At 39.1% G+C, this 23,141-nt stretch overlaps 1 protein-coding gene across 4 annotated transcripts in view; it reads right to left on the bottom strand.

Annotated features, from left to right (window-relative positions):
• LOC148359621 (glutamate receptor 2) overlaps window positions 1-22,617 on the bottom strand; it is a 72,245-nt gene extending 49,628 nt beyond the window's left edge. For 2 of the 4 annotated variants that reach the window (XM_088343280.1, XM_088343281.1), the window contains exons 1-2: window positions 22,249-22,616; window positions 22,014-22,154 (exon numbers count right to left, since the gene is read on the bottom strand). In XM_088343280.1, the coding sequence (XP_088199406.1) occupies window positions 22,014-22,154; window positions 22,249-22,351 (244 nt within the window). In that variant the 5' untranslated portion in view covers window positions 22,352-22,616. Of the gene's footprint in view, window positions 1-22,013; window positions 22,155-22,248 lie in introns of all 4 variants that reach the window. The other 2 variants (XM_088343279.1, XM_088343282.1) reach the window with 2 other exon arrangements.
• Between the last annotated feature and the right edge of the window lie 524 nt (window positions 22,618-23,141).

A 23,141-nucleotide genomic window follows, 5' to 3' on the forward strand; every position in this document is an offset into this window, starting at 1 on the left:
ATTTTCAGGCAGAGACCAAAATTTGTTCTTTCAGTTCCTGCTCTCAGCAATTGTCGACTGGGGATAATGGATTGCAGCCACTATAGTGCATTTCATTTTTGGGCGGTCCTGATCGGTATGCCTCCTGACTAAAGTGCCTTCAGGTCCCCTCTAGCACCAATGTGAGATTAGGGATAACGAATTGAGGCCACACAAGTGCATGTCATTTAAGTTGGAAATAATGGAAAAAAACAATCCGCCAGGACTGACAAGTGTGCTCTGCCATTCCACACTCGCGGCAATATGCGTTCATGAATAATGGATGACAGCCACACAAGTGAAGTTCACTTTTGGTGAACAGTACTGCAAAAAAAGCCTTAAGGCCTGAAAAAAGTGTGCTTTGCCATTCCCCACTCGCAGCAATATGCGATTGTGAATAATAGATCGCAACCACATCATTGCAGTTAACTTTTGTTGGAAAGAACTGCAACAAAAAAAGAAAAAGCCGGAAGACCCATCGTAAGAACGAAATGGCAAAAAACCCCTGCCAGCCCAAGATAAGTGGGCTTTGCCGGAAACTGCTCGCAGAAATATGCAATGGGGATAATGGATCGCAGACAGATGGGTGGAGTTCACTTTGGGTAAACAGAACAGCAACAACAACAAAAGGCGCCAGGCTTGACATGGGTCTGCTTCGCTGGTCCCCACTTGCAGCAATATGGAATCAGGGATAATAGATTGTAGAATCTATGAAGTACAAGGGGCCAAATAGCAAGGGATTACAACAATATATAATAGCACAAAAATCAATTTTCCCAAACATAATTTAAGAAAATGTTAGCAAGACTTAAAATCAATCATTAGACATCAGTCAAGTAACAGAACATCCTCTAAAATAAATGCAAAAATGTACATTTTTGTACAAAATGCCACTTAAATGTCCAATTGTTTTCTCTTGCAGGTCAAAAAGTTCACTAGATGTTTATTTTTTTCTAGGGAGAAACGAGTCAATCTGGCGCAATAAAGAAGTCTTAATCACTGGCTGGCAAAAAGAGTGAAGGATTGTGGGAAAAGCCATTAGGCCTTTGTCACATGTGACTGCCTCTCAATGAATCCTGCTCACAAATCCCTGTCCGCACTCGACACAACTAAATAACTATTATTTCGCAAGTGCCCCGCACTAAATCTTTACTCACTTCTCTAAGATTGAGGGGAACATTCCGCATCTCAGTCAGAAAGTTAACACTCAAACCATTTACCATATTTTCAACATTACAAGGTGAACCCTCAAATAATAGTCTTTTGTGATATATCATCCAATATATGTGGCGCATCAGACTATTAGGTGCATTCATTGATTGATCACAATTAAATACCATTCTATAAAACTGCATAACAATGTATTGACTGGAAATCCAGATCGCTGCCTGAAGTGCACCAGATCCTATCCACTAGACTATTAGGGAAACAGAAGAAAACGAAAAGGCATTAGGTTTTATCTCATCATCAGACTATTTTATTTTATTCCCGGTGCCGAATTGTTATCATTGGCTGCGAGACTATTGCTAGACATTAAACCGCTCCGTGGTACAGAGAAGGCTGACGACCACCTAAACAGAGTACTGTATTGTCTTTACGAGGCGCATTAATTTCTGAACCGAGTATAAGGCGATGTGGGGCGTAATTCGATTGTTCTGAACTGAATGAATAGAAAGGCATTGTGGGAAGTAATTCGACCATTTTGAACTGAATAAAGAGAAAAACAGATTGTGGGGCATAATTCGGTCATTCTGAACTAAATAAAAAGACAGGGATTGTGAGAAGTAATCCAGTCGTTCTGAACTCACTAAAGAGAAATGCATTGTGCGAGGTAATTTGAATGAAGAGAAAGGCATTGTAGGAAGTTAGTGGGTCGTTAGGAATTGAATGAAGAATGAAGAGAAAAACATTGTGGGACATAATTTGATTATTTTTAACTGAATAAGACAAAGGCATTGTGGGAGATAATTCAGTCGTTTTGAACAGAACCAAGATAAAGGCGTTTTAGGAAGTAATACGATTGTTCAGAACTGAATGAAGAGAAAGAGAGTGTGGGTAGTATGTTTTTTATGAACTGAACGAAGGGAAAGGCATCGTGGGAAGTCATTCAGTTGTTATAAACTAAATGAAGATAAAACATTGTGGGAAGTAATACAGTCGTTCTAAACTGAATTAAGAGAAGTGTATTGTGGGAAGTAATTTGGTCGTTTTTAACTAAATGAAGGGACAGACATTGTAGGTAGTAATATGGTTGTTCTGAACTCAACGAAGAAAATCACATTCTCGAAAGTAATATCGTTCTTCATATCTAAATGAAGAGAAAGGCATTGTGCGAAGTAATTCGGTTGCCTTCCAAATGTATTGTGTTCGAAATGTTCGTCACTGACAATGCTTAGTTTGAGCTAAGTCAAACAAAATCTCTTCACACTAACATACGTGGTACAGTGACTAAAAACAGTGTTATAATGAGTTAAGACCTAATGCCTTTTTGTGTGTTGTCTGTCTCCATAGTGGATAGGAGCTAGCGCTCTACCCGCTACAGCCCGGGATCGATTCCTGTTACATTTAATGTTATGCAATTGTGAAATACTATCCAATTCCCTAGCCCGCGATTAAGATTCGGTGCTTTAGCATTGCTGTCTGGTTTGATCTTTTTTGCCACCATTATTATACTACCGAATTGTGGTCAATAACTGCACAAATATGGTCACACATTTCCAAGGTTACCTGCATATTAGCCGCACTCTAAATGTTTTGGGCCAATTTGGGGTTTCTGGGTGCGCGTTATAGTTCGTAAAACACAGCACTGAAAAAATAATTCTCAAAGTTTAGTCTCGATTCCCGTAGAGCATCTTCCAGGCGCCTCGTCACCTTGCAAGAAGGTGAACGGCGTGAAACAAATTTAGCCGTTCCAATTAGATGACCCGCTTCTCGGCGGCGTGACACCCGAGGGGCACCGTCGTCTCTGTTTCGCGCCGCTGTTGTTGCTGATCACAGAAAACATTTGCATAAACGATCATGAAATAGTCACCTTCACTTCACCCCGGCGCACCACTCACTTTTAAAATTCAGGAGGTGACGGGATAAAGAAATTGCAAACGCGTTGTGGGGTATTGAAATCTGTGGGACAATATTAAAAGTATTTACTGGGGATAATAGAAAATGAGGGCATCATTTTTGTTTGCCAAATAACAATAAAAGGAAACTATCCAATGTCCTTAAGCAAACTATAAGGGGTTCAGATATTTAGGGGGCATCATGAAGAATTAGAGTACGGGTCAAAAACATTTTTGTTGCTGAGATGTTAAGATTTTTGTGTGAATGGACCCATGTAGGGGAGGCAGGAACTGCAGGCAGAGGTTCTCAAAATGAGGACGGTATTTACCAACCAAATCAGAACCACAGTACCAAATAAACAAGTGGGCACTAAACAACAAAATGCCCAAACATGAAAACAGATATTCAAAGATCAAAACCGGATGTGGAAAAATGCAAGGAATACAGTGACAAAGTAACAAACTGTCCAAAACAGAAACTAAAAACAAAAAAACAAATGGACAGATGGACACATTACCCCGATTTAAGCTAACCTGGGTCCCTGTTAGCTTAAGATGTGATTTTAAGGTTCTGTTGGTATTAAACAAAAACATGCATGGGCTTGCTCACTCATATCTTTCAGATTTAATTTCCCCCTATGTCCCAGTCTGGAGCCTTCGCTCTGAAAATGCTGGTCTACTAGTGATCCCAAGAGCCAAGAAGAGATCCGCAGGTTCGAGAGCGTTCTCCATTCGAGCCCCGGGGCTGTGGAATGCTCTGCCCTCTGAGATTCAATCTGCAACCTCAGTGGGACTGTTTAAATCTAGGCTTAAAACACACTTATATTCTTTAACTTTTGAATATTTCATGTTGACAATATCTGTGTATTACTTGTTATTGCAACATCCATTGCCGCCTGGTCATCCTGGGAGGGGGATTATCTCATGTGTGGTTTCTTCATTTTCCTCATGTTGAGATTTTTGAGTTTTTCCTTGCCCCTCATGTTTTAGATCAGGGGGATGTTGTAATAACAGTCTGTGGTTTGCAATAATCTGTGATCTGTGCAGCCCTTTGAGACTCTTTAGGATTAAGGGTTGTACAAATAAACATGACTTGACTTGGCTTGACTTGGCTGCGATTGTCAAGCGCACTCATCTCTGCCCCGTTTTACATGAGAGTTATCAGATTATCGAACTCTGCTACTTGGATTTTTTGTTTGAGGTGTTTATATATATTTTTTATACTTTTTGTTTTTAATTTACATAACAGCAAAAGCTATTTAAAAAAAAATCACAACACAATTTAATCACACTTTAGACATTGATACTTCGTGATTCGGTCTATTTTTAGAACGGGCCTGCGGGCTAGCGATTATGTCGCAGGGTTAATGACCCCTGCTTTAGGATGATTAAGTCATAAATTGTAACATCACGGGAATCTACTTTAAAAACAATGAATATCTAGTAAATAGAAAGGCAGAACCAACCAAAATAATAACAAATACGTAGTTTTAACTCCAGGGACAAAAAATGAGTTTTCTGAGCCAAATGAGGATTTATTGTAGATCTGAGGTTTCTGAGTTTGTTCTTACCCTCATGTAGGTTTTAGATCAGGGTATCGTGTCATAATTTCCCTTCAGGGATGAACAAAGTATCTATCTATCTATCTATCTATCTAATAGTCCGTAATTTGCAATAGTCTGCGCAGCCCTTTGAGACACCTTGTAAATAAAGGCTATGCAAATAAACTTGACTTGACCCAATGCTTCAATTTCGAGGCAACAACACCAGACTTTGTTTAGAAATTCCATTTCAAAACACCCAAATGTTTCATTTCAGTAAAATAACGTCTTTTCTTCATGGATTTGAGAATATCCTGTTGCCACGGCAACAGCAGGCTTCCATCCCACACACAAATTTGTAGCTAAGGAAACTAGTCCGAATCGAGCTCGTTTATCACGCGCGCTTTGACAAACAGCGCCAAAACGATGAATCAGCGCTCACACCACCGTCACTCACATAGCAATCATCGCGAGCGAGAACCCATTCGGCTGCACTCTGGCGCCACGTCGCCACGGCAACAACCAAGACCCGTTTTGATTTAAACATGTACCGATTCCGGAGCAGTCAACGCGTATAGGCCGTCGGGTCATTTGATACGGCGGTCGGCGTCCTATTTTCCTCGATTTGGGGCTCGTTTGCGGTCTCCGAGCGATGCCCCGAGGAGCGGTTTGCTAGTCTCTTAGGTTTCATTTGCGGTCGATGATCCTGGGAGGCCGATTCGCCCCATCGATCGGTTTCAGGGCGCGTGAGTCGGGAGGGCTCGAACGCACCGCCGCTTGAAGAGAGAGATCAAGACAGCCAAGGACAAAAATGAGGATAAAGTGTAATCATTTCAACTATTTTGGGTAAAGATCATTGTTTTCGAATCAAGTAAATTACAATTATGCTTTTACTGCAGAAACCTTTGTGATTTTTATTTGTCGGTATTTATGTTTTTTTTCTTACATTTTGGTGTTAGTTACACGAAATCAATATTTTTCACATTAAAAAGATCGAGACTAATAAAATGTTCCATTTATGTAAATAGCAGTGCATTTGAAGGTTAAAGCTTTAATTCTTGAGATCACTTTTAAGATTTTTTGACTTAACATGTGAATCTGATTACCTTCAAAGCTTTAACTCTTAAGAAAAACTTTAAAAATTCTTTAACTTTTAAACTTGGTTTAAACCAAGAGCTTAACTCTGATTTGAAGCTTTAACTCTTGAGTTAAAGCAGTTCTAAAGCTTTAACTCCAAAAATAAGACTTTTAAAGTGCTTTAACCTTCAAACCTGGTGTAACTAGACTTTATCTCTGCTTTAAAGCGTTAATTCTGGAAGGAAAGTACTGTAGCTTCAAAGATTTGACTTTTAATATAACACTTTAAAGCTGCATTAACTTTTAAAGTTGATTTAACTCAGGAGTTTAACCCTCTACTATAAAAGCTTTAACTCTTGATTTGGAGCAGCTTCAAAGATTTAAGTCTTGGATTGGATCGGATTTAAAACATTAACTCTTGAGATAAAAGTTAAGATCACTTAACTTTAAAGGTTGGTTTACTCGAGAGTTTAACCTTGTGCTTTGAAGCTTTAACTCCTGTCTTAGAACAGTTTTAAAGCTTTAACTCCAAAAATAAGACTTTTAAAATGCTTCAACCTTCAAACTAGGTTTACTCTAGATTTTAACTCCACTTTAGAGCTTTAATTCTTGAATTAAAGTGGCTTTAAATTTTTGACTCTTAGAACACAACTTTAAAGATGCTTTAACTTTTTAACTTAGTTAATGGTTCACCTCTTGAATTAGAGCAGCTTAAACGCTTTACAGTATCTATTGGGATTCATCTTTCAATCTGCTTTAACTTTTACACTTGTTTAACTCTGCTTTAAGATTTGAATTAGGGGAGCTTTTAGGCTTCTACTCCTGAACTAAAGTAGCTGTAACACTGAAATAAAATCTTTTGCTTTAACTTTTAAACTCGTTTAACTCGAGAGCTTAACTATCTGCATTAATCGCCAACCTTTGATTTAGAGCAGTAATAAAGTTTAAATATTAGTTTTTTTACGATTTCCATTAATTCTTTGATTTTTTAAAGCAATATTCAAATAATAATGTTTTTGTTATAAAACTATTTTTTTTTTCTTTAAACTTTATTTGTATGATTTTATTTTCGCATTACATACACATAAGTTAAAAATAATAATAATTAAATCTGATTTTCCTTGTATTTCATTACGTCATATTATTAGGATTCCAAAAATATGCAGTACTTTATAAGAGTGTGACTGACAAAAATGCATTTTACTACTGTCGGCTGACAGTTTTTAAAGAAAGAAAATAACCCGCCTCATTTTCTTCTATATGATATTGTGATTTTTGGGCTGTTTTTGGCAGCATAACAAGATTAGGTTGAAACTATCAACACAGACCTAGAGCACTCTCTTATGGTTAGGTATGAAAATGTGAAATTATATACCCATGTGAAATGATATACAGAGACCCCTTGCCAATCCACGCTTCGGTTATTTCTGGTTTACTCCTTTGCAGATTTTTAAACGAATAAATATCATTACATCGTGCATTGTGTTCAGCGGGGACAGATTAAGGGGGGCAATCTGTGTTGGGTGGGTGTGACTGACAGTGAGCGGTAGTCTGCTATATGCTGTCAGTCCAACAGCTGGGCATGCGCAGTTAACTTTTCCGAATCAAAGGTAAAGAAGCTTTTAGCGGCTTGTTACATTGAAAATATTTTCGTCAATTGAATCGGACCCTAAGGAAAGTCAAGAGAACGCAAAGAAATGCTGATCACCAGCGGGTGCTATGTGGATTATTATCAGGTTCCAGAAGCGACTCGGGGGGCGTCTGAGAGAAGGCAAGAACAGTCCTGCTGAGCTGGCCTACTGGTAACGGCTAGGCTAGCCACTGCTGTATATTGCCGACGCCAGATCCATTAGCCATTAAAAGGAGGACTTGAAGCCACAACTCATGGAAAACCACTACTACTTCTAATTATCGTGTAGATCTGTTTTCATTCCAGAACACCCGATGCCAGCACACAGCAAGCCGGCCCCTCTCTAAATTGTTCTCTTACTCTGAAAGGAGAAGCCCTCTAATTTCGGTTTACTTTTGTATAATGACAATAAAACAATTCATTCAGTTGCTATTACATGTTGTTGTTTTGTTGTTACAGTCGTATGCTCACAGTCGGTAATGACATAATCTGGAGGTAAGTTAAACCCTCTGGGGGCTTTTATCAAGGTGCGACGCTACTTTGCTGATTTTTGACTGGTGGTTGTGAACTCCATCAACCCCAAAAGCTGAATAATTTTACAGATTTGTTTTGCTGGAGTATAAGCCGCGGCTAAAGTGTAAAAAAAAAACAACAAACTATGACTTATAGTCGGGAAAATCCTTTCCATTCGTACAAATGCACAGCAGCTTGAAAAACAGAGTAAATATAACATCATTTTGATTTCTTTATAGGTAGTCCATCTTTGTAAGATGTCAGGGGGCGTCCGTGTGCTGACTGTGGGCTATATTGAAAAGAAGGACTTGCGGGAGATGTGACTAGCGGCTACACTGGCTTGACTTTTTATTTTTTTCCTCTTCTCCTTTGAGTCGTCCTTCCGGCAGCTGCTCTCCACAAGAACACTGCAGCTCAGTTCTTGTCAACTTCTATCGCCATTCCCCTTCCCCCTCCACACACTCTTCTCCCTCCTCCTCTTCCTCGCCATGGCACTCCTTTTGTGCACTGACCTGTTTCCTGGAGGCGTTTTGAGGCCTGCGACAAGGCTTTGCTAGCAACTACTCGACCAAGCTAGCGCCCCCTAGTGTAATGACACTGTCTTTTGATGTTTTCTGCGTCTTCTTTGGAATTTGAAGGTAAGAATTGGGATGTGATGTCATGGCAAGGGTCAGAGTGGCGTAGTATTTCTAAGAGAGGTGAAGCACGTCCTTTCCTAAGCATAGTCAAATGCTAACTACTGAAAACTGCAGCAAAATAATAATAATAATAATAATAGTTTCTCTAACCCCAAACTTATGTTCAAATAAAATATTCCAGAACCAAAATCTTTCAGTCCTAAAATACAAAATTGTCATGATTACTCATTACACTCACCTGTGCTCGCTTATTTGGCGCCAGCTGCTGCTGGTTACCTGATTGGTTCCCCGTCCTATTTAAGCTAAATTTTTTCACTCGCCTGTTGTCAGTCCGTCAGCGAACCTCTGTTTTCACAAGGCAAGCATTTTTGACTCTTACTCCCATCGGTCCCGTTCTGTCACCAGTTTTCCACTCGTCCATTCCTCATTTCCCGTTTGTCTCCTGCTACGACCCGTTTTTTGATCCCGACCACATTCTGATCTCCCGTCCCGGCTAACGACCCGTTTTTCCGTCTAACTACTCTACGATCTCCCGCTCCGGGAAATACACTTCCACATTCGGAACACGCTCCGATTCTGTGAGCAGCTTGCTTCCCACGTCCAGCGAGCACCGGATCGCTGGGGCTGCCGTTTCCCTATATTTCAATAAACTTGTGAGTAACGTTACGCATCTCCGTCCTCCTTCTGTTCTGGTCGTGACAAAAATAAAATCAAAACAAAAATGGCGGGTTGACCCCTGCAGGACAGGGGAGGAACAATAGCAATTTCAATCCAAAATTGCTAGATACAAATTCCTGGGAACATTTAATCGCATTAGGTAATCGAGTGTATTTGTAATATTTCTGTGGTAGTATTTTTGCAGTATTTCTATCAGAATAATACTTTAGTAGAATTTTTCACATTATCGCCTAGTGGTATTTTTGTAGTAATTATGTAGAAGTATTTTTGCAGTATTTCCATTTTAGTATTTTCTGCGTATTTTTTGTAGTATTACCGTTGTTGTATTTTTGTAGTATTTCTGCTCAGCTCTCAGAGACTTACTTGTTATACAAATAACCATTACTTGACTTGACTAGAAAAAATGATTTATTTCTGGAAATATGTTTTGTTTCTAGTTCGGGGTGTCCAATTTGGTGCCCGCGGGCCCCATTGAGCCCCCTAACAACATAAGAGTAGCCCGCAGACTGGTTCTGAAAATAACTCATGAGGGATTTTCCTAGTGATTTTCTAGGAAATTTCATTTTTAACTGGCACGCAAAATCCTTGAAAACAATGATTTAATGATTGGCTGTGCTTATTTTAACCCAACGCATAATAATTACAACCTGGTAATAACATAGTAATAATATGATAACAATACTGGAGTAACATATTGTATTCTTTTGGCTTTATTATTGTACTGTTCTCAGCTCAGGGATGCTGCTGGAAATGTGAATTTCCCTTAGGGGATGAATAAAGTATCTATCTATCTATCTATCTATCTAGAAATGTATTTCAAACTAGTAGATAATTGTGCTAAACAGTCACAAAAAAGGAGCTCTCAGGTTCAAAAAGGCTGGGGACCCTTTTTTAGTTATGTAATATGTAATAAAAGAGTAAATGATCATTTTGTTATATAAATTAGTTTTTGAAATAGTTTTTCCCGTGATTTTTTGTTTAAATGATATTCTGACCCCTGGTTTAAATAATGTAAAATAGGCATTGTGTATTATTGACTGCCTCTTAGGCGTAAAAAAATATGAATAATAATTTGTTAAATAAAAAAAACAATTTTCTTAAATACTTGTGGGTCAATTTATTTGTATATATTTGACATAACATGAGGTTCACCGAGAGCAATCTTACATGACTGTCCGCCATCTTGCTCCTATAAGTACCGAAAACCTTGTGAAAGACAAAGCAAAAAAAAATTGAAAAAAAAGTTTTTGTATTCTTCCTTCTGATTTATAGCACTCATTTTTGGTTGCACTATACAGTGAAATCTAGTGGTTAAATGTTATGCTTTGCCCCTTTTAGAAGTACATATATACAGGGACCATCTGACTTAGGACTAGGATCAGACACACCAGTCGTAAATAAATTAGAATGGCGCCATCTGCTGCTGAGATAGTATCCAGTTACTGTATTGGGTGTAGTGGTAGATTGCTGTGCAGTCTGGCTGCCAAAATTGTTGTATGTGTTGCCAGGCTGCTACCTGCTGCAGTGCAAAAAAAAGAGCTTTTTCTCGAAAATAATTAGCACCTGCTGCAAAGATTTTGCATCTGCTAAGCAGGTTTTATGTCCGATTTCATTTGTATGTATTTTATGTATTAAACACAAACTCAGGTTTAAATTATCCCTATCTAAGTCATGCAATAGCAACGATGTCCAAAGTCGAGCGTGCATGTACACAAGGATGCAGCATGCGGAACTGTAAGCAACAATCGATCGGAATACGGGAACGGCGCCTCCATCCTGTCATAAAACACAGCGCGCGCTTCGCGACCTTTAACGGAAATACCAAAGCGGACATGGTGTTTCCTAATGATCTCGCTACAAAACGGACAAGCTTCGTCGTGCATGTGAAGCGGACGGTTGTCATGGCAACCCAAACGGGACCGAGTTGCTTCTCTGTTTAATGGTTGCATGTCTTTCATATGCTACGTCGCTGAATAGCCTCATTGCGCCTGATTGAAAAGTGAGCTTCCTTAGTAACATTGTGAAAAGGATGTTTTATGTTGTTTTATGCAAATATTTATCAAGGTCATAGAGTGGTGAGTCATTCTCTACTTTCCCCCCAGTGTTACAAAGAAATTTGGACTGAATAACTCATTAAACACCATTACAAATCTCGACCAATGACACGATCAATTAGGCTAGCTTAAATTCCAACAGAGGACCGCAGAGCGCACCTGATTAAAAGCCACATGCTCAGATTAAAGAATAAAACTCAATTTTTTTGTACACGCCGCACCGTATTTTAACCTCCAGGCTTAAACAGCCATGAAAATGATTTATGTACTTTGTCAGGACCAGAACGGAGACAGGACCCACTCACGATCCGGAGATCGCTGGTCGCGGGGAGTAGGTTGCTCGGAAGCGGAAGTGGGACTTCCGTGGCGAGCGATGGCGGTGCCGGGAACAGGAAAAAACGGGTCAGAAGGGATAGAAGAGCAAAAAAAAATCAGAAAATGGGTCGTTATTCGGGACGGGAGAACAGACGTGGTCGAAATCAAAACAGGTCGCAATTCGGGACAGGAGAGCAGACGTGGTCGAGATCAAACAGATCGTGGCGGGAGAAAAACAGGAGCAAAAACACAGGACAGGCGAAAAAACAGCTTGCCGTGTAAAAACGGACAGACGGATTAGCAGACGGACAGACGAAAGGGGACTGAAAGGACAGAATTTAAATACTGACAGGGAGCAAATCCGTCAACAAGCTGCAGCTGGCACCACATGGGCGGGGCAAATTGGGCGCCATGGCAACCGTGACATACATGTCTTAAGTTTGTCGCATATTTGCCGCTAACCGTGTAGGGAATTTGGCGTTGCCGCCTTTGGCTGCAGAACACTAAACAACGCCATGCCATTGAACTGTGTTTTTTCAGTTCTGCTCAGTTTACGTCACGTGTTTTCCGATCATGTGACTATTCAAGATGGGGATTACAAGAGAAGCACATATTTACTACTGCACTAAAAGAAAACGCAAATGAGGGCCGCGTCGTGTAAAATGTGAGCTTTATATTTTTAGACGACAGCATCAGTGCAACCATGCTGTGGAGAATAGTGCCAGATTGCCACACAGACGTGTCTTTTTGTGTTGTTATTAGCGGTTACAGCAGTAATTAACCAAATTGCATTCACTTGTTATGGTTCCTTAAGTATTAAAGGAAAATTCAGTGACATAAATCATAAATTATTCCAGACATCACCGCGGTGTTTTATAGTTAGAGTGCATGCATTGTGGAAAAGAGCAGCTTGCTGTTTTCCACGGTGCCGCCACAAAAAATGCAGTTCTCAACGACGCAGTTTTTTAAATGTTGCAAATAAGTAACAGCTTCCAGGATTTATACTCCTTTTTTTGCAGTGGCGAAATAACCGTATTCGCTAAAAGATGGCGACTACAAGCTATATTGTTAGCACAAATTACTATGAGTTAACAACATTACTAGCATTAGCTGACAGCCACATATACCAGTTTTCTCCCTAAAGGAAAAATGTGTGTTATTTAGCACCTTACAGTGGTAAAAAATGGTCATTAAAATAAAACAATATTGATTAAAATGATAAATACTCTAAAGAAAGTTTTTTTTTTTAAATACTCATAGGTTAAGAAATTTGCATGAGTCTCACTCGAGGGAGCTTACATAACTGCTAGCCATCTTGCTGCTATAGGCACCAGAAAACCTAAAACCTTATGAAAGACTGCCCCAAAATATTACAACAAAATTCCTGCGGTATGGTCACTCTGAGTCTCCATAGTTTCTATTTTTCCTTGTGCTTTTTAACACTCATTCACTTACACTACAAATACAGTGACATCTAGTAGTCAAATAACACACACAGTCCGCTTAAAATTTAGCAGCGTCATGCAGGAAATGGCTTCATCGAGTCAAACGATGAGTGCTGGGAACGCACACAAAAATAAAGAGCTGCAATTGTCCTGCCAAGTGACACGTACTCTACACCTCCGTCTCATCTCAGTTTGACCCCTGAGCTCGGCATTTATACGCTCCATTTGTGCAGGGCCTTCAACTAACTGTGACACATCATTCCAAGTAACGCATGACATAAATACATAAATTACTGTGGAAAAAAACACAAGCGTTGCCTGGAATGTGAAGAAGAGAAGGGTCAAAAGTAAGTCATTGGAAGACATTAGGATATAAACACAGAGAGATAGTCAAAATGGTTCTTGCAAAATTTATCAGATTTGTGATTCAACTAAATTGTACATAACATGGTTTATGATGGTTGAAGTTACAATGCAACATAAATTTTGGGGATGCTATAAAATACACTTTATTTACTTATAAATACATAATGCCTTCAGATGAAAATTGAGAAAATGAAATAAGAATTCAAAAACTACAAGTATCCTAGCACAATGTTTCAGCATAAGAAATGTTACTTTCGCTTTTTACGGTTTTAAAATGTGTGCATTTTTTGCCCTTCTTTTGCTCTTATTTTGAAAGAGGGCTACTACATTCTACCACACGGGACATATTCTAAAATTGTGAGCTGCACTATTACACAGTTATGTACTTTTTTGTCATGATTATTGATGTGAATCACCTGCGCCCGCTCCTTTGGCGCCAACTGCCTCAGACTCTGATTGGCTCCCTGTGCCTATTTAAACCCACTCCTGTCGGTCGCCTTTTGTCAGTCCGTCTGCGAATCTCTGTTTTTACACAGCAAGGTCTTACTCGACCCTGAGTCACGCCTGTCCCGTTTTTGATCCTGTTTGTCTCCTGCTACGACCTGTTTTGATCTTGACCACATCTGCTCTCCCATCCCGAATTACGATCCGTTTTTTATTCCGACCCAGTCTGCTCCCCTGTCCCGGCTTACGTCTCGTTTCTGACCTCGACCACGTCTTGCTACCGACCAGTTTTCCGCCCCTAACACCGCCATCGCTCGCTACGGAAGATCCACTTCCGTGTTCGGTTCACAAGCCGAGTACGAGACTGCACACCGGATCGTGGGCGCACCCCTTCCTCGTTCCTTCAATAAAACTTTTGGTAAACTTTACGCGAGTGGGTCCTGTTTCCGCCCTGGTCCTGACACCTTTAATACCAGGTGTGGGCATTCTTTTTTGAGTCGTGGGACGCATTGAGTTAGAAATGTGGTCAAGGAGGAAAAAACTGATATTATTTTATTTTTTGTATCTACCAATAGTCTTTAATCCGATGCCTTGGTAATAAAAGAGGGATTAGATGCAAGTAATACCGTCTAAGTACAAAACTTTTTTAAAAATTTAAATATTTATAGATTACTAAAAAAAAAAAAAATCAAAATTACAGGCTCCAATATTTCTTTAACAAATGAAAGTATTGTACTTTATAAACGGTTTTTGTGATATTTACTAAAAAACTACCGCACTGTCAAACTATAATTTTAATAATAATCTTGCTGTTTTATTGCACAACTGTATGGATTAATGTGGACATTATAATACTGTATTTACCTTGTTGTTCTGTCCTACAGAAACTATGTATTTTTTCATTATCAAACATTTTTGTAAAAGCACCAGAAGCCACTAGGGAGCGCCCGCATGTGACCCCAGAGCAAGTTTAGTGGGTGGAGAGGTTCAAATTTATTGGCGATAGATAGTATCTTCCTCTGTTTGGCTGATCAGAATGCAGAGCGCAATGCACGATAAAAATTCACGAAGTAGAAACGTTTCTTAAACACTGAATTTAATATTATACATTGAGAATGCAAATACAAGATGGCCAGCTCAGAAATGTTGTATGATTTGAAAAATATCTGTATAAATAAAATACATAGCGGCAAAAAATAGTACAATAGATAAAAAATATAGCCATCTATTTGACTTTTGATCTTGAGCCCAGCTCAGATTAATATTTTATGAAGACCATATTCCTTATTGAAGGAAGACACACAAAGGGAAACTGGGGACAAGACACATTTTTGTTTTTAGTATTTGTTTTACCATTTTATATCTATTTTATAGATATATAAAAGTGATATTTTCAACAATTTCTTTGGGCAGGCCGGATTAAAAAGCCTGACAGACCCACCCTGCTTTATAATGGGTATAAAGCTAAAATGCTAGCAGTTGGCACTTTTAAAAAGTATTTACACATCAACACAAAACATGAGAACTATCAATTTTTTTTCAGAGGAAATATGTACATGTACACAAATGAGTGAAATCAATGCAGATCTTTTTAGTTTTCATGCTAACGAAATTGTCCCATTTCTGTAATTTGCTTTTTAGTTTCATGTCCTGCTGTAAGCAGCAGAACGCTGGGAACATCTCTCAGCACCAAAACACAGGACAATGTTCCCAGCATCATTCGCTCAAAACAATACTCAACTTTTCATTCATAAGGTCCCTCCACTCTTGCATTTTTTCCATTTGCGCGCATATATTTGATTTATGCCAGGCTTTTAACCAAGACAAGAAAGTTTGATCACATTACCCTGATTTTAGCTAACCTGCATTGGCTCCCTGTTAGCTTAAGATGTGATTTTAAGGTTCTGTTGGTAGTAGATTTAATTTCGCCCTATGTTTCGGTCCGGAGCTTTCGCTCTAAAAATGCTAGTATACTTGTGATCCCGAGAGCCAAGAAGAGATCCGCAGGTTCGAGAGCGTTCTCCATTCCGGCCCCGGTCGTGTGGAATGCCCGTCCCACTGAGATTCGATCTGCAACCTCAGTGGAACTGTTTAAATCTAGGCTTACAACACACTTCTATTCTATAGCATATGAATAACCTATATCTTATGTCGACAATATCTGTGTATTATTTGTAATTGCAACACCCATTGCAGCCTGGTCATCTTGGAAGGAGGAATACCTCATGTGCGGTCTCTTCTCAAGGTTTCTTCATTTTCCTCATGTTGAGGTTTTTGAGTTTTTCCTTGCCCTCATTTAGGTTTTAGATCAAGGGATGGTGTAATAATAGTCTGTGGTTTGCAATAATCTGTGGTCTGTGCAGCCCTTTTAGACTCTTTGTGATTAAGGGCTATACAAATAAACATAACTTGACTTAGTTCAAAAAAAAGAACAGTCAGACCATAGTAATTGGCTTCAAGCAGTATATTTATATGTGTGGTAAACTGTATTTAAAGTCCTCAGTAAAGAGGAAATGTTTATTAATAATAACCAATTGACAAAACAAAAGCCTAAGGCTCACTTATCATTACATGTTAAAGTGAGTGAACGCCAAACTGATATTTCACAAAACCTCTCGAAAAATGAGTGACGAAATTCAATAAGCGGATCATCTCGTTTAGTGTTAATCAATTTAAAGTTGTATCTTTTAACGCCCACAATCTTGGAATAGAAAGAGCAATGATGGCATGTTATATTTTTTAGAGATTTGCAGGGCCGATGTTGCAGTTTTCATTACGCTTAATTGCAGCGAGGTCGATGAATGTATTACAACATCAGTCAGAGTGCAAAAATAAATGCCTGGTACAAAAGTACAGAGACACCTCAATACTTCGCGCTTTGGTTATCGCTGGTTAGCTGTTTTATTGATTTTCACCGTGCATTTTGTTCCGTTTTGATTCGCTAAACAGAGGGAGATGCTTTCTGTCGCCACCAAAGTTGGACCTCTCCACCTGCTAAGCCTTTTCAGGAGTCAGATGCTGGTCTTATTAGTGGCATGATAGCGGCAAAGTATTATGTATAGTAAAGTGGATCGGGTCCTTCATTCATAAAGTTATGCGAAAAACAACAAAGTTATTGTTTTGAAGAATTCGACAGTCCATTGGGTTTATTCTTGAGGAATGCCTAAAGAATTAAATAAATAAATACATAGATAAAGGTTTCTATTATTGTTTTGTTTGTGTAGGGGGGGTTATTACTGCAGGAGTACTGATCTTTTCTTTTTACCTCTGTCTGATGCTCATCTGTGTCATTGTACGAACAGTTATTATTTTTGATAACAAATATTTTACAGAAATATTTACATTTTTACACAAATTGGTACACACTAAAAATCTATTTTATACCAATATATCTGAGAATTGAGTTTTTAATTGTCCTCAGCCTCAAACGACACTTTGGATTTTTAATAGTCTTGCTAATATTTTTTTAATTCATTGGTAGCGTGAAGCTAAATACATGTATGTTTGAGACACCCGACATATACCTTTCAATTAGAGTTGTGCAGTCAGGGGAGGCAGGTGAAGTCAAGCCTCACCTCTCACCATAGAAATTTACAATTAAAAATACAGTACATAATATGGTTATATTTATTAAAGTTCTGACTCATTTAAATTGATAAATTTTTCTAATACAACATCACCAATAATGCAAATCGTATGTAACATATTACTGTGCTGAGCGAGTGAGTGAGGCACGCAATTTTCTTGCCTCAGGGGAGAGGGCGATAGTTAGACCAAGGACTCTTAGTTGGCACACACCTCAGCACCAAACAATATAATAAATGATCGTTTTAGCCAGCTAGCAGCAATCCAATGAGTTTTTTTTTCTTGTTGCAGGGACTTTTTATCCTAATGAAGGACTACCTATCTATTGATGTTTTTAATTCAAAAGTAGCAGCACATAATCTTTTACAAGTTACGACACGATGTTTAATATTCTGCAGTTTATATATTACTTTCTTACTCTGCCAATCAAATGATGAATGTAGGTTAATTTATCTGTAAATCTGACTCTGCCTTCATCAGACACAAACCACACCACACGTCACTGCTTCGTACTGCTTCGTCTCAACTTACTTTACCTACTTTTTAAATAGTTTTTACATTATATTGCAGATTCATCACTACAGAACAAAATGTACGTTCAACCAACAATCTAATATATCTTTCTCGGTCTAATTGTACATTGAGTTTTTGATATTATTGGTTCTAAATAGTGTCTTCGTCATCAAGAACAAAATGGCCATCTCAGTGCAAACATTATTTTTTCTCGGTATAAAAACAATTTGCATTTAGGCACTCCATGATGTCCAAATGGAGTCTTTTTTGACTCATGAATTTGGAAATACAGCACCAGGTAAGGAAATGTGTCCACTAGCTTGTTAGCTGAGTCATGTTGCCCTTTTAAAGGACATGGCCTGAAGATGTGCGCTTAGATTTACCATACACAGGCACGCTAAGTTGAATTGGAGAATAGTGAAAGTATGCAACCCCCCCAAAAAAGCTTCAAAGCTAATGACTTGGATGGATGCTAATGAAACTGTTAGCGTTTAGGTTAAAAGTTCATCGCTGACAAAAGCACTGAGTTATTACTTGATTGGCAAAAATATGTTTTAAATGGTTCATAGGGGAGCAGCACGGCGGCGCAGTGGTTAGCACGTGTGCGGCACAGTTCTGAGGTCATGGGATCAAACCTTCCTGTAAGGAGTTTGCATGTTCTCCCCACGCTTGCTTGGGTTTTCCTGCGGGCACTCCAGATTCCTCCCACATTCCAAAAACATGCAGGTATCAGGTTATTTGGCCGGTCCAGATTTTGTGAATGAGCGAGTGAGTTGTCTGTCTCTATGTTCCCTGCAACTGGCTGGCAACCAGTTGAGAGTGTCCCCTTCTCACTGGCCGGAGATAGCTGGGATGGGCTCCAGCACCCCCGTGACCCTAATGAGGGTAAGCGGTGTAGCTAATGGATGGTTAATAGGGCAGATTTTTGGTAATTTACCTAGTAATTTTTTTCTGTGAATCACAGTGAACACTCTTAACACGGTTTACTTTTCATTGTCTTGCTACTTGACAGATTTGTATTGTGCATCATGCTCTGCATTCTGATTGGCTAACGGGTGACTTCACATTGATGTTTGAAAGTATTCTTTGGATGTACTTGTAAAAACAGAATTTTGATAAGGTAGGTTTATTTGTTTGAGGGACACTTTTTGACCACTAGTTTTCGCTGTATTGTTTAGTGCAACCGAAAATGAGTACTACAAAGCACAAGGAAGAATATAAACTACTGAGACTCAGAGTGATCAACCTGCACCACCTTTCTCTTATTTTTTTTACCCAGCTTTCACAAGGTTTTTGGTTTTCGGGTACCCATTAAATACAAGATGGCGGACAATCTTGTAAAATACATACAAATTTCTTGACCAACGTTTATATGTTAGTTCATGTGATTTTCGTTATTATTCAAATCAATGTTATTTTTAATGTTTTTTTTACCACTGGGGGTGCTAAATAAAACACAATGTCCCTTAAGACAAATTAATGCGGCTGTAAAAACATTTGTTCTTGAATTTCAGTGTATAATAGAGTATTTATTGTAAAATAATTGGAAAAAAAATGTTTTTACATATGTTGACTTGGAGAGGGATGGGCGCCACCAGGCTGTACTTACCCAAGACACACCCCAGGAAATGGTGCCCCTACAGCCTTAGTGGTTAAGGGATCCAACCAACTTATAATAGCTTTTTTATGATATACTTCATTAATTCATTTATACTTTACAACTTTCGACAATCATGGGTTATTTTGGGAACAAAAACCCCTGCGGTTAACAGGACAACTCTACAATAGAATTCTTTCATTTTGATTTTAGAAATGTCAAGGTAACTGAAAATAAATGCAACATTGCACATCAGTATGTTCAAGTTGTGTTAGGCTACATCATGTAGACCTTATTGGCTTTATTTATCATTAGATGGCTTCATTTTGATGACTTTTCCTCACGTTAATCAAAGAAACAGAATTTGAGCTGCGCAGCAAACTGGGAGCTGCTCATTTTTATGCGGCAGGAAAAAAAATAACTGTGCTATAATTCTTCTTGTGGAACCACGATGGAGCTGAAGCACATTCAGGTTATGCTGCAGAGTGTTTGTATGCTGAGCACTTTGATAATGGTCGCCCACTTGCATCAGGCTGCAGAGTGTGAGAGGTTGCATGCTCTTGCTTTTTTAATGCAAATTAAATGGATTGGACGCTGCCGAGCACCAATCACACGGCTTTAATTTCTATGTTGAAAGGAGCAGTCGCATAGCAACCAAGTGTTTCTACGTGGACTATAAATGAGGAGATGTTATATAAAACCAATGGTACAAAGTCAAAATGAAAATAAATGATCATTAAAAAAAGTAAAAGCATATATGATTAAAGGTAGCAAGTAATAACTACTAAAAATGCCTGCCTTCGTTTCTTCTGGGCACTCCGGTTTCCTCCCACATTCTAACAACATGCCCGTCCAAATTGTCACTAGGTGTGAATGAGCGAGTGAGTTGTCTGTCTCTGTGTGCCCTGCGATTGGCTGGCAACCAGTTGAGGGTGTCCCATGCCCACGGTCAGAAGATAGCTTGGATGGGCTCCAGCACCCCTGCATCCTTACTGAGGATAAGCGGTGCAGATAATGGATGGATGGATGGATAGATGTCACTGTATTGTGTTGTGCAACCAAAAAAGTGCCACAAAGCAAAGGGAAAAATAAGAACTCCGGAGCCTCAAAGAGGCAAAGGGATTTTTTTTGCCAACCTTTACAAGGTTCTTGTTTTTTGGGGGTACCCATAGCAGCAAGTTGGTGGAAAATCCTGGACTGTCAAGGAGATGGGACCGAGATTAACTCCCATGGGCGTTATTTTTGTTTTCTGTTTTGTCAATTGTTTATCTAAATTGTTTATTTTGAATTCATTGTAACATTGTATCTGATAAACATTGGGGAAAAAAAAATGTCAAGCAATCACTCATCTCAGGTCCCTCTAGGTGAATCTTATGTTTTGTCAAGTAAAACCAAATTTTTTGACCTGAAAGTATTTTATAAAAAATGCACGGTATTATAATATTTCATGTATTTTTGCTTATTATTTAAATAAATATTTTTGTTAATTAATACATTCTTTATCTGTTTACCCCTAGGAGGCCCTTAATAATACACAATGTTCCCTTTAACAACGTGGTAGAAATTCAAATAATCTAAACTTAAAATAACACTTTGATCATATGTTATACTTATAACAATAATAAGTACAATTTAGCAATGAACAAAATGCAAGATTTAAAATATATATATATATATATTCGAATAAAGACATGGACAAAAAAACAATAACATCCAAATAAAAAACATTTGAAAAAAAAATAAAGAAAAACAACACAAGAAAGCGATTGAAAATTATTCATTTTTTAACTAACTGTAAAGAAAATAAAAATATATTTTAAAAGAAGATTTAAAAAATTATAATCTATTATGTATAGAAAGATCACAATTAAAAACAAAACAAAAATGAAAAACACAGTATATAACAATAATGAAATTTAAAAGCGGAATAAAAAAATCTATCTAGCGAAACAATATTATGAATCTCTGTTTGTGCGTCTGTCTGTGTTTGTATGTGACTTACAGGTTCCGAAACGGCTGAACTGATTTTTGTCAACATTTGTAAGGTTGTACTTTCATCAACAAAATCAATAAACATCTGCTTCCATGTGGTCTCGCACACCCTCTGGCAGCAAAATTGGATACTGCACCTCCTGACCACTGACCACTCCAAGCAGCTGAATCCTATCTTCTATCAGCCCGGCAATGCCAAGCCATTTTGTTTGTAAAGGAACAAATAAAGTCAAGGGGTGCTTCCATCCCAAAAACAAAGACACTCAATCTCTTGACAGGCACCTAAGGACTTAATTCCAAGCAATGAGAACGATGAAGACGACAGCGAAGAAGCTGATGCATTCGCTTGGCTCACTAACGACAAAGGCTGCTAGCTATGTGTGGTGTTAAGGATGTGAAGGAATGGAAAAGATGGATGCAGTCGTTGCCGTGGTAACCAACTTTACCTCCTCTCCCCACCTACCGCCATTTCCCTCCTTCCCTTGCATCCATCCAACCACGCATCCATACCATATGGCACGACACCATTTTTTTTTTCTTAAGGCACTCACAGCAATTGGTGACAGCGAAACTGTTTGCCACCTCCAGGTTGTCGATGTGAGGCGTCAGCCGGAACTCGGCCGTACCGAACTGGACCATGCCTATCCGGAAGGCGCTGTATTCTTGATCGGCGCCCCTCGGAAAGAGACCCCCTATGTGGGTGGAAAAGGCACACACCAGTCAGTCTTCCAAAAACGCAATGCGTTTCATATTTGGTGGACATTTTTTTCATTTTGGTATACTCACCGATTTGGACGCTGGGAGATCCTCCGTGTGCGCATCCCCACAAAACAAGGAGAAAGGACACGGAGAAATGCACAATCTGCTGCATGGCCGCGGTGGTCCGCATCTAACGTACACACACTCAGGGAGGGGAAGCAGGAATATTCCAGGAGAGAAATGGTCAATTAAGGCGTTAAATCCCTTGCATTGTTTGTTTTTCTTTTCCGGTGCAGCCGGGCGTGCGATTGATAGCGACTGATGTTGGAGGAAGAAAATCAAAAGGGGGGGTGACCCCAGTAGTCTAGGAAAAGAGGACCCTTAGCGACGGAGCTGCAAGCGCGGCTGATTCCTGCTCCGAGTGCGGCGCTCCTCTCTCAGCATCAGCCCCCCCCATCCTTTCTCTCCTCCTCCTCAAGCCAAGAGCCGAATGCTAATGAGGCAACGGCCGAAGATTGCCGAAAAGGGAGCGGGTCACTTGAGTGACGTCAGTTGGGTGCACCCTGCATGAGAGAAGTGTCGAGACAGGGAAGTTCCTATTTGGTTAAATTGTTTTGATAAATAATGGTTTCATATAAATTAAAATACTATTTCAAGACAAGTACTAACCCTTTTTTGGAGTGGTCATGAATGACAATGATTTATTTTAACTGGGCTAGCAGAAACCGATTTTAAAAGAAAAAAAACAATGAATACATTAATTAATATGTAATAAAGGTGGCATGGTGTCCGCCTTGCAGTTCAGGAGTTCCAGGTTTGATTCCAGCTCCTGGCCTCCTGTGCAGAGTTTGCATATTCTCCCCCAGTTCCCAGGTACTCCGGTTTCCTCCTTAATTTCAAAAATATGCGTGCCATGTTGGTTGGTGACTCCAAAATGTCTCTAGGTACGGACACACTAATATATATTATATTATATATTA

This window comes from Urocampus carinirostris, chromosome 9, assembly GCF_059441175.1.
Source record: "Urocampus carinirostris isolate Australia breed hairy pipefish chromosome 9, RoL_Ucar_1.0, whole genome shotgun sequence".
Taxonomy (NCBI): domain Eukaryota; kingdom Metazoa; phylum Chordata; class Actinopteri; order Syngnathiformes; family Syngnathidae; genus Urocampus; species Urocampus carinirostris.